Source organism: Theropithecus gelada, chromosome 19 (genome assembly GCF_003255815.1).
Source record: "Theropithecus gelada isolate Dixy chromosome 19, Tgel_1.0, whole genome shotgun sequence".
Classification (NCBI taxonomy): Eukaryota; Metazoa; Chordata; class Mammalia; order Primates; family Cercopithecidae; genus Theropithecus; species Theropithecus gelada.
The window spans coordinates 14,581,467-14,593,782 of record NC_037687.1 but is presented as its reverse complement, the minus strand read 5'-3'; the positions used below and the strand labels follow the sequence as shown (position 1 = coordinate 14,593,782).

At 44.8% G+C, this 12,316-nt stretch overlaps 2 protein-coding genes across 3 annotated transcripts in view; one reads left to right on the top strand and one right to left on the bottom strand.

Moving 5' to 3' along the window:
* Window positions 1–2,830, top strand: part of SLC1A6 (solute carrier family 1 member 6) — a 63,615-nt gene extending 60,785 nt beyond the window's left edge. For both annotated transcript variants that reach the window (XM_025366043.1, XM_025366041.1), the window contains 2 exons: window positions 628–762; window positions 2,472–2,830. In XM_025366043.1, the coding sequence (XP_025221828.1) occupies window positions 628–762; window positions 2,472–2,667 (331 nt within the window). In that variant the 3' untranslated portion in view covers window positions 2,668–2,830. The remainder of the gene's footprint in view (window positions 1–627; window positions 763–2,471) is intronic.
* Window positions 2,831–7,239: 4,409 nt separating this feature from the next.
* Window positions 7,240–8,202, bottom strand: LOC112612032 (olfactory receptor 7C2). Its single transcript, XM_025366048.1, has one exon. The coding sequence runs from the start codon at window positions 8,200–8,202 to the stop codon at window positions 7,240–7,242; it is 963 nt and encodes a 320-aa protein (XP_025221833.1).
* Window positions 8,203–12,316: the final 4,114 nt, after the last annotated feature.

Genomic DNA, 12,316 nt, shown 5'->3' with positions numbered 1-12,316 from the left:
GGGGGGGGGAGAGAGAGAGAGAAAGGAGGGAGAGAGAGAGGGGAGAGAGAGAGGAGGGAGATAGAGAGAGGAGGGGGAGAGAGAGGAGGGAGAGAGAGAGGAAAGAGGAGAGAGGAGGGAGAGAGAGAGGGGAGAGAGAGAGAGAGAGGAGGGAGAGAGAGAGGAGAGAGGAGGGGGAGAGAGAGAGGGGAGAGAGAGAGAGGGGAGAGAGAGAGAGGAGGGAGAGAGAGAGGAGAGAGAGAGAAGAGAGAGGAGGGAGAGAGAGAGGGGAGAGAGAGAGATAGGAGGGAGAGGGAGAGAGAGGAGAGAGAGAGAGGGGAGGGAGAGAGAAGAGAGAGAGGAGGGAGAGAGAGAGAGAGAAGAGAGAGAGAGAGAGGGGAGAGAGAGAGATAGGAGGAAGAGAGAAAGAGGAGAGAGAGAGAGAAGAGAGAGGGGGGGGGAGAGAGAGAGAGAGAGAGAGAGGGAGATATCAAGCAGTATTTTTCTCTCTGTATCTGTCTGGCTTGGGCGTTTAATTTAAGATGCCTTGGGGAGCGGATCTCTTCCCTTCTCTCTGTCCTTTTCCTGTCTCTTCCTCATCGCCTTCTTCCCTCCACCTGCCTCCCCATGTTCTCCCTCCCCCTGCAGCATCACAGCCACAGCGGCCAGTGTTGGGGCTGCTGGCATCCCGCAGGCGGGTCTGGTCACCATGGTCATTGTGCTCACGTCGGTCGGCTTGCCCACGGAGGATATCACGCTCATCATCGCCGTGGACTGGTTCCTGTGAGTGTTCTCCAGGCTGGACCCTGGTGCTCCTGCTTCTGTACATACTGCTTTCCCCTGGGACATCCTTAACCTGTGGACTTTCATTCCAGCAAAGATGAAGTGGTCCAGAATTTTCGAGTGAAAAGGAGGCCTTGGAGAGGCCTCCAATCCATGGCCTCTGGACCCCAAATCCCACAGAGTTATCTTTGGGAAGTAGGATTGGAGACAAGCAATGGAGGCTTTACCTATCAGTGGGAAAAACTCCTCTTTTACCTGTTGTATGTGGAAGTCACAAAAAGGTGATCCAGGCCGGGCACGGTGGCTCACGCTTGTAATCCCAGCACTTTGGGAGGCTGAGGCGGGTGGATCACCTGAGGTCAGGAGTTTGAGACCAGCCTGGACAACATGGTGAAACCCTGTCTCTACTAAAAATACAAAAAAAAGAAAAAAAAAAATTAGCCAAGTGTGGTGGCGTGTGCCTGTAATTCCAGCTGCTCAGGAGGCTGAGGCAGGAGAATTCCTTGAACCTGGGAGGTGGAGGTTGCAGTGAGCCGAGATCGCACCACTGCACTCCAGCCTGGGCAACAGGAGCGAAACACCATCTCAAAAAACAAAAATCAAAACCAGCAACAACAACGAAACCAGGAGGTTTACATTAAAGGAAGCCTGGACTTTCATTCCCACATGGGAGCTAACAGCTGAGCCTGAGTTCCAATTTTACAATCTTCAGCCTGCCCTAGTCTACACCTGTATTGACTCTGGCCTGCCCTGGTTTACCATTCCTGATTCGATGTGCTTTTCAGTTCATAACCCTTAATTGTCTGTATGGGATGTTCATTTTTTCTTTTCTTTTCTTTTTTCTTTTTGAGACAGAGTCTCGCTCTGTCACCGAAGCTGGAGTGTCTCAGCTTACTGCAACCTCTGCCTCCCAGGTTCAAGCGATTTTCCTGCCTCAGCCTCCCAAGTAGCTGGGGTTACAGGCGCATGCCACCATGCCTGCCTGCCTTTTTTTTTTTTTTTTAATATTTTTAGTAGAGACAGGGTTTCACTATGTTGGTCAGGCTGGTCTCAAACTCCTGACCTCATGATCCGCCCACCTCGTGCTGGGATTACAGACATGAGCCACCATGCCCAGCCTCATTTTCTTTTTTTTGAGAGACAAGGTCTTGTTCTCTCATCTAGGCTGGAGTGCAGTGGCATGATCATAGCTCACTGCAGCCTCGACCTCCTGGGCTCGAGTGACCCTCCCATCTCAGCCTGCCAAGTAGCTGGGACTACAGGCATGTGCCACCGTCCCAGGCCATGTTTTAAAATTATTCTATTATAGAGATGGGATCTTGGTTTGTTGCCCAGGCTGGTCTTGAACTCCTGGTCTCAAGCAATTCTCCTGCCTCTCAGCTTCCCAAAGTGCTGGGATCATATCTTTTTAATGATATGGCTTTTTTTTTTTTTTTTTTTTTTTTTTACCACACCCGGCCTCAGTTTTTTTAAAAAAATCACATCTAAGATCAAACATGAACATCTCAGAGCTGGTCCATCCTGTTTGTTAGGAGGAGAAACAGGACAGAGGGGGGGAAGAACCTACTTGGGGACATGTGGTCATGGATTGTTCTGGAATGGGAGCCCCCTGACTCCCTGGCACAGGGACCCCCCCCTTCTGCAGCACCCTCTTTCTGTGAAGCTTTTCAAGCCCCCATTAATGGCAGCTTCTTTTTCCCCTGTACCAGTGACCGGCTTCGCACAATGACCAACGTACTGGGAGACTCAATTGGAGCAGCCGTCATCGAGCACTTGTCTCAGCGGGAGCTGGAGCTTCAGGAAGCTGAGCTCACCCTCCCCAGCCTGGGGAAACCCTACAAGTCCCTCATGGCACAGGAGAAGGGGGCATCCCGGGGACGGGGAGGCAATGAGAGTGCTATGTGAGGGGCCTCCAGCTCTGCCCCCCAAGAGAGGAGGGAAGGGGCCTGGGGAGGGGAGTCCTGGGGACACATCTGCCACCCAGCTGACCGTGGGCTGAACACACATGTTCTGCTTGACTCGTTTAAGGGGGAGGGAAAAGTGTAATAAAGGAGCAGGAATGAAAGGTGTATAAGGTCTCTGTTTCTCTCTGAGCACACGCTGAGGGCTTGAAGGATGGCGTGAGCAAGGGAGGGAAATAAATGTTTCGCCTAGGTTTGGGGAGAAGGGAAGCTTCAGCTTCAACAAGAAGAGGGGTCAACTCATGTTTCTTATAGTCTCAAAGAGTGGCGGAACTGAAGAGGATAAAGAAAAACCATTATTTCTCCTAATAAAACAATAGCCATGGTCTCTGTGTCAGGGGTCCCCCAAGACCACCTTTAGGTTCAGCAATTCACTGGAAAGGCTCATAGAATTCAGGGCCGGACATGGTGGCTTATGCCTGTAATCCCAGCACTTTGGGAGGCTGAGGCGGGCAGATCACCTGAGGTCAGGAGTTCAAGACCAGCCTGGCCAACATGGTGAAACCCCGTCTCTCCGAAAAATCCAAAAATTAGCTGGGCGTGGTGGTGGCTACCTGTAATCCCAGCTACTCGGGGGGCTGAGGCAGGAAGAATGGCTTGAACCCGGGAGGTGGAGGTTGCAGTGGGCCGAGATCGCACCATTGTACTCCAACCTGGGTGTCAAGAGTGAAAGTCTGTCTCAAAAACACAGAAACAAAACAACAACAAAAAAGTACGCCAGACACAGAAAAACACATTACATGTTCTCACTTGTATGTGGGAGCTGAAAAAACTGAACTCATGGAAACAGAGTAGAATGATGGTTACCAGAATCTAGGAGGGGTAGTAGGGAGGGAGGATAAAGAAGGGATAGTTAACAGATACAAAAATACGGTTAGAAGGAATAAAATCTAGTATTTGGTAGCACAATAGGGTGACTATAGTTAACAATAATTTGTTGTATATTTCAAAATAACTAAAAAAGTGGAATTGGAATGTTTATAACGCAAAGAAATGATAAATGCTTGAAGCGATGGATACCCCAATTACCTTGATTTGATTATTATACATTGTATGTTCGTAGAAAAGTCTTGTACGTACTCCATAAATTTGTACAGCTATTATGTATCCATAAAGATTAAGAATAAAAATTTAAAAACTCAGTCAACTAGAATTTTAAAAAATCTAAGATTATAAATGATCAAAGGAGCTAAACTCAAAATCTAGTAAAAATAAATGCAAGTAAATCACTATACAATGTATACATGTATCAAATCATGTCATACACCTTGAATGTGTACAATGTCTATTCGTCAATTACACCTCAGTAAAGCTGGAAAAGAGAGTTACTATAAAAACATAAAACACAAAAAGATCGAGCACGCTCATTTTCATGAACAATCAAAGGAAGTCAAATTAAAATATCAAAGGAAACAATAAATCTTACTCACGGGTTTAATTTATTTCTGAGGCTGTAGCACCCAAACACAGTTCTTGGTTGGGGAGCGTAATTCCAGAAGTAAGAATTTATGTCAGAGAATTCCTGGTTCCTTTGAGGTTTAACTATTATTATTAGAAGGTTCAACTGTCATGGCTGAGTGGCGACTGTCTGGGGCTGGTGGTGTGGGGGATAAGAAGAATTTACCAACACGTGTAGTTGTAGGTAAAGAAAGGCAGATTTATTGGAGAAAGTATGAAAATACGTTGCAAGGAAGCAATGGACAGGCTAGCAATAGAAGAGCTGACTGCAAAGAGACAAAAGCTTGCTGGGGATTTTATAAGACAGTGCTTGTGCTGTGTGCTGAAGAGGGCTTTGTACAGTATTGATCACGCCAAGGTTGCAGTGAGCTAACTTCCAATTTTTGTATCAGCCGAGGGTCTGGCGATAGCTGAGTGCAGGAAGATCGGGAGTTATTTGTACAGGAGGGCTTTGTGTCCGGGACCGTGAAGAAAGGCAGACTTCTATCTGCTTCTTCTTTTTGCTTTCCCTTGGTCTCACCAGCCTGACTCCTTTTCCCTAATTAGGACTCCACCGTAACGTAACATAAGACGTGGGAGAGCCGTCTGATTCCTACAGCCCTGCGTTGGAACCTTGTCACTACATTTATTACTTTGAGCTAGTTACCTACTTACCATAAGCTCTTACTCTCTTATTTGTAAATACGAGAACTAATACTAATCACATAAAAGAGTTATTGGAAACATTAAATGAGGTAATGTACATAAAGCTCTTAAACTGTGCTGGTATAGAAAGTGTTATTAATATCGGCCGGGCGCGGTGGCTCAAGCCTGTAATCCCAGCACTTTGGGAGGCCGAGACGGGCGGATCACAAGGTCAGGAGATCGAGACCATCCTGGCGAACACAGTGAAACCCCGTCTCTACTAAAAATACATAAAAAACTAGCCGGGTGAGGTGGCGGGCGTCTGTAGTCCCAGCTACTCGGGAGGCTGAGGCAGGAGAATGGAGTAAACCCGGGAGGCGGAGCTTGCAGTGAGCTGAGATCCGGCCACTGCACTCCAGCCTGGGCTACAGAGCGAGACTCCGTCTCAAAAAAAAAAAAAAAAAAAAAAAAAAANTGTAGTCCCAGCTACTCGGGAGGCTGAGGCAGGAGAATGGAGTAAACCCGGGAGGCGGAGCTTGCAGTGAGCTGAGATCCGGCCACTGCACTCCAGCCTGGGCTACAGAGCGAGACTCCGTCTCAAAAAAAAAAAAAAAAAGAAAGTGTTATTAATATCAACATCAATAACCTTGAATTTTGTTTCTAGCTCAACAACTTAATTTATTATTATTATTATTATTATTATTATTATTTAGAAACAGGGTCTCACTCCGTCACCCAGGCTGCAGTACAGTCGCATAATCACAGCTCACTGCAACCTCAGCCTCCTGGGTTCAAGCCATCCTCCCACCTCAGCTTCCTGAGTAGCTGAAACTACAGGCATGCAGCACCATGCCGGCCAAAAGCTCTAATCAGATTAATCAGTTTGTATTTTTCTGGTCCAGATCTTATTTTCTATTTAACCATCCACCCATCTATTTTTCCACTCCATTTGACAAATATCATGTAAACATGAACTCCTTACCAATAACTGTACCAGGCATTGTGATTGCAAAAATGGGTAAGACATTGCTCTGAAATTCAAGGGACTGATATTGTGAAAGAGTAGAAGTGAAGTAAAGTTCGTGTGCCTGAAAGGAAAGTGAATTGGATAAAAAAAGGGGGGAACTCTTTGAGCTATTTTTATTCATGTAACCTCAAAAAACATCTCTGTAAATGAGTTTCCAGGGCAACATGTCCAAAATAGGGACATATCTCATCGCTTCTGACAGTATATATTTAACATGTAAGATTTGATATATGTATATTTTTAACTCAAATCAGGCCGGGCGCGGTGGCTCATGCCTGTAATCTCAGCACTTCAGGAGGCTGAGGCAGGCAGATCGCTTGAGGTCAGGAGTTCGAGATCAGCCTAGCCAACATGGTGAAACCCTGTCTCTACTGAAAATACTAGCAGGATGTGGTGGTGCATGCCTGTAGTTCCATCTCTTCAGGAGGCTGAGTCAGGGGAATTGCTTCAACCCGGGAGGTGGAGCTTGCAGGGAGCCGAGATGGCGCCACTGCACTCCAGCCAGGGCAACAGAGGGAGACTCTGTCTCAAAAACAAAAACAAAAAAACAAAATCCAAATCATTACTAAAGATAACTGAGAAAACACCAGGTTGTATTCATGCAAAGTTAAAATTACTGGTTAGAAAGTCAAAAAGTGTAATCCTATATAACTTTGTTAGCAGTAGCAAGGGCAGGAAACGTTCCAAAGGAAGATACAAGGGAAGAGATGCTTTAAAATGTATAAAAGAAGCCAGGGTGCGGTGGCTCATTGCCTGTAATCCCAGCACTTCGGGAGGCCAAGGCGGGCAGATTACCTGAGGTCAGGAGTTCGAGACCAGCCTGACCAACATGGTGAAACCCCATCTCTACTAAAAGTACAAAAATTAGCCGGACGTGGTGGCGAGTGCCTGTAATCCCAGCTACTCGGGAGGCTGATGCAGAAGAATCACTTGAACCTGGGAAGTGGCGATTGTGGTGAGCCGAAATTGCACCATTGCACTGTAGCTTGGGTGACAGAGTGAGACTCCTTCTAAGGAAAAAAAAAAAAAAGCAGCTGGGTGCTGTGGCTCATGCCTGTAATCCCAGCACTTTGGGAGGCCGAAGTGGGTGGATCATGAGGTCAGGAGTTCGAGACCAGCCTGGCCAACATGGTGACACCCCGTCTCTACTAAAAATACAAAAAATTAGCCGGGCATTGTGGCGCATGCCTGTAATCCAAGCTACTAAGGAGGCTGAGGCTGGAGAATCACTTAAACCTGGGAGGGGGAGGTTGCAGTGAGCCGAGATCACGCCATTGCACTCCAGCCTGGGCGACAGAGCAAGACTCTGTCACCAAAAAAAAAAAAAAAAAAAAAAAAAAANAAAGCAGAAGTGAAAATATTGGCTGAAAGAGGCCAGTCTGGCCTCAGTATTGTGTTCACTGCAATTCATGAGAGCTTGGCAATGGTTCCCTCATTGAGAGACGTTGCCCTGAGGAGGAGTCTCCCCAGTGACCCCTTCATGTCCCTGTTCCTCAGACTGTAGATGAAGGGGTTCAGCATGGGGGTGACCATGCTGTACATCACCGAGGCCATCAGACTTCTCCTAGAAGATGGTGCAGCTGCAGAACTGAGATAGACCCCAAGACCTGTGCCATAGAACAAGCTGACCATTGAGAGGTGGGAACCACAGGTGGAAAAGGCTTTGTGCAGGCCTCTGGCAGATGATACTCTCAGGATGGAGGAGAAAATCTGAGAATAAGAGAACAGGATTCCAGAGAGAGGGAAAACACCCAGGACAATGGTCATAAAATACATCACGATGTTATTGATGAAGGTGTCAGAACAGGAGAGCCTCAAGACTTCGGAAGGATCACAAAAAAAGTGTGGAATTTCCATGTTTGTGCAGAAGGACAGCCTCAAAATGGTCAAGGTCTCGAGCAGGGAACCCATGACACTGATGCACCAGGACCCCAGAACCAGCAGCCCACAGAGCCGGGGGTTCATGATGACCATGTAGTGCAGGGGGTGACAGATGGCCACGAAGCGGTCATAGGCTATCACGGTCAAGAGCAAGTTGTCCAGGCATCCAAATGCAGTGAAAAAAAATATCTGGGTGAGGCAGCCTGCAAAAGTGATCATTTTGCTTTGTGTTTGGATAGTCACTAGCATCTTTGGGACAGTCGTGGACGTGAAACAGATGTCAGCAAAGGACAGGTTGGAGAGGAAGAAGTACATGGGGGTGTGGAGGTGGGAGTCTGAGCTGATGGTCAGGATGATGAGCAGGTTTCCGGTGATGGTGACCAGGTACACGGAGAGGAACAGCCCATAGAGAAGAAGCCGTATGTCAGAGTCCTCTGCGAATCCCAGGAGGAGAAAGTTTCCAACTTCTGTTTGGTTTCCTCTTTCCATGGGGCCGCTGGGTTTACTGAGAAGGAGGCAAAAACAACAACAACAGCAACAACAACAAACAGCCACACAAAATTTACTCAAACCCAGGGAACTCAAGAAATCACACATGTTGGCTAATTATTGGATTTCTTTGCTGACAAGTTACAGTTACCATCGCTACCTGGAGAAGTCATCTCTACATCATTGGTCCTCAAACTGTGGTTCCTGGAACAGCCCCATCAACATCACCTGGGAACTCATTATATATGCGCCTTATCATGCCCGCCTGACCAACTGAATTAGATACTCTGGGTTTGGAGCCCGCATTCTGGTGTTTGTTTGTTTGATTGAGACGGAGTCTTGCACTTTCGCCCAGGCTGGAGTACAGTGGCACAATCTCAGCTCACTGCAACCTCCACCTCCTGGGTTCAGGGGATTCTCCTGCCTCAGCCTCCGGAGTAGCTGGGATTACAGGCACGCCACAGGCACGCCCAGCTAATTTCTGTATTTTTAGTAGAGACGGGGTTTCACCATATTGGTCAGGCTGGTCTCGAACTCCTGACTTCCTGATCCTCCCGCCTTGGCCTCCCAAAGTGCTGGGATTACAGGCATGAGCCGCTGTGCCTGGCCTTTTAATTTTTAATTTTTTTTTTTTTTTTTTTGAGACAGAGTCTCACTCTGTTGCCCAGGCTGGAGTGCAATGCTGTAATCTCAGCTCGCTGCAACCTCTGCCTCCCGGGTTCAAGCAATTCTCATGCCTCAGCATCCTGAGAAGCTGACACTACAGGCGCAAATCACCGCGCCCAAGAAATTTTTTTTTTTTTTTGGTAGTTTTAGGAGAGACGGGGTTTCTCCAAGTTGGCTAGACTGGTCTCAAACTCCTGACTTCAGATGATACGCCCGCCTCAGCCTCCCAAAGTGCTGGTATTACAGGCATGAGCCACTGTGCCGGCCTGCATTCTGGGTTTTAACAAGCCCTCTAGGGAATTCTGATGCACACTCAAGTTTGAGGACTATTGCTTCAACGCTTGCCTGTGTCCTTAAGCAATCATCCCCTCCCCAGCATCCCTGGCTGCTCTTGCCCTTTCTGCCTAAGGCATGGGAATTAGGAAATTAGAGAGTGAAAATTTCCTAATTCTAGGCAGATTTCCAATCCTCAGAAGGCTTTTTCTTCTATTGTGCTGCATTCCTGTAATCTGTTTTTCATTCTGTTTTAGAGATAAGGTCTTGCTCTGTTGCCCAGGTTGGAGTGCAGTGGCACCATCCTAGCTTACTGCAGCTTCGAACTTCTGGGGTCAAGTGATCCTCCCACCTCAGCCTCCCAAGTAGCTGGGACTACAGGTGCAAGCCACTGTGCCCGGTTGTAATTTCTACATGTTAAATCCTCTGGATCTTGGATGCTCCTTCTGCTAAAAAATAATAACCACCTTAATAATCATTGTTTACATTTCATTTATATTATCAATTTCCCTACCTAAACTCAACAAAAAAATGGAATTTTGAAATAGAAAAATCCTAGAGTTTCTAGATATAGAATTAAATTTTACCCCCATTTTCCGTCATCTGATTCTCATCAGATCAAAATATTCTGCCACACAGAAACGGCTCTTTAAAACCTGCCCATGTTGGACGTTTACTTACTTTCTAAGTTTTCTTCAATACAAAGAAAGTTTTTGATTAATTTTAGTTTTATATTTTATTCTCTTAGGATAATCTGTAAATGGCCTTTCTCAGTTTTTAAAAAAATTAAGACATTTCCAGCCGGGCATGCTGGCTCAGAATCCATACAAAAAAAAAAAAATCAAAGGACTTCCTAATATAATACCAATAGCCGAGATGTTATGTGGGGGAGTATTACATTAAAATATCATTAAGAAATTAACATAATCTATACGTGTGTTTTTAACACATGAACAAAAATGTCTACCCAATGGCACGATCTTGGTTCACTGCAACCTGCGCCTCCTGGGTTCAAGCGATTCTCCAGCCTCAGCCTCCTTAGTAGCTGGGATTACAGGCATGCGCCACCGTGCCCGTCTAATTTTGTATTTTTAGTAGAGACGGGGTTTCACCATGTTGGTCAGGCTGGTCTTGATCTCCTGACCTCAGGTGATCCACCTACCTCGGCCTCCCAAAGTACTGGGATTACAGGTGTGAGCCATCTTCCCTGGCCTCCTTTAGTTATTTTAAATAGTGTTTTAAAAAGATAAAAATAAGTGTTTAATGATTAGTTAGTTAGAAAAAATAATGTTAAATCCCATCTCTGTAGTCTCAAATACATTTCAAACAGACAAGAGACTACTTAAGCTATCTGAAGAAAACATGGATAAACATATAGATTATATGTATTTATACATGGATAGATATAATCTTTGAAAGTGCAAATTCTTTCTGAATAATTCGCCTTTGATAGAAAAAAGAGATCAGCAACTGGAACCATAAGTTGAAAAATTCTGAATGAGAAAATGTGTCTTGCAGAAAGTTAGAATGCAAAAATAATCTATTTAACTGACAAAAGTTAGTATCATTATAAAGACAAGTATAAATCATTGAAATATTAATGCATTGCTGGGGAAAATAAACAGAATATTAAAGGTTCATAAAATGAACTGTAAAAAAGGTAATAAATGTTTGAGAAAATGTTTTGTTTTTACTGTTACTCTAAAAAAGTAAAATTAACAATAACATACCCCTTTCACTGAGGGAATTAAAATGTCTGCATGAAAGAAGAGTAAGAATGCAAAATTCCGGCTGGGCGCGGTCGCTCACGCCTGTAATCCCAGCACTTTGGGAGGCCAAGGCAGACGGATCACAAGGTCAAGAGATCGAGACCATCCTGGCCAACATGGTGAAACCCCGTCTCTACTAGAAATACAAAAATTAGCTGGGCGTGGTTGCACGCGTCTGTAATCCCAGCTACTCGAAGCTACTCGGGAGGCTGAGGGAGAATCGCTTGAACATAGGAGGCGGAGGTTGCAGTGAGCCGAGATCGCGCCACTGCCCTCCAGCCTGGAGACAGAGTGAGACTCCATCTAAGAAAAAAAAAAAAGCAAAATTCTATCATGTTGAAAGAAAACATTTCAGATACTGCTATGAAAAGACATTTGGTCTCCTTTTCTGAGCTAGAGAAATGAACTCAGCCTATGGATCTCTTACAATTACACACATTGGCACCAAAAAAAAAAAAAAATCTATAACAACACACCCCAAAGCATGAAGAGGGATCATCTTTGAGTGTTAATATTAATCTTGACTTTTAGATTCCGTTGTTAGTATATTGTTTGAAAATTGCAAATGAATACATGTGCGGCCTATCCTCAAGAAATAAAAACTTAAAAATTTGAAGATATTGTCAATACAAATGTTACAAAATCAATATTGTAAAATTTGATTTTGTTAAAAATTATCAGAAAACATTTAACATTCTGTTAAAAGAGAAAGAAGTAGCAATAAAGATCAAAGCAGAGTTAATGAACTAAAAAGAAGAAATATTCTGGAACTGAAAAATAAATTCCCGAGCTAATTCTTCGGCAAACACAAACAAATAGAAAAAATTAGATAAAAGTGTAACAAAAGGGATACAAAGAGGGAGAAAGAACAGAAAGGCCTGGAACCAGGAATGAGAAAAAAAATGAACACAGAGGTAAGAAAACGCTCAACTTTGCAAGATAATGTTATTTATAACGCCATGTTAAAAATATTAAAATATCCAAGAAACAAACTTATTTCTGGAAAAATATAAGTGCCCAAAGTTGATTCAGGATGGAGGAAAACAGATCAATAACCAAGGAAGGAATTAAATAAAAAACTGAACTTACTTCTAAAAATGATCTGGTGAGGCTGTGTGGCAGGAACAACAGGAGAATTCTCCTTTAAGAATTAAAAAGGAAAAGTATGTTTATCGTTAGTAACTATTTGTCAGTGCCCTGGAAGTTTCAACCAATGCAATCCAAGGAGAAAAAGAAATGAGACCTGTATTAAAAAGGCGAGACAACTTTGTTTTCAGATGATGGATTGGTAGCTGAAAACTTTCTCCCTCCCTCCCTCCCTCCCTCCCTCCCTTCCTTCCTTCCTTCCTTCCTTCCTTTCTCTCTCTCTCTCTCTCTTTCTTCCCTCCCTCCCTCCCTCCCTCCCT

Bases quoted from the DNA above. Each gene is read 5' to 3' on its own strand.
- LOC112612032 (XM_025366048.1), bottom strand. From the start codon at position 8,202: ATGGAAAGAGGAAACCAAACAGAAGTTGGAAACTTTCTCCTCCTGGGA.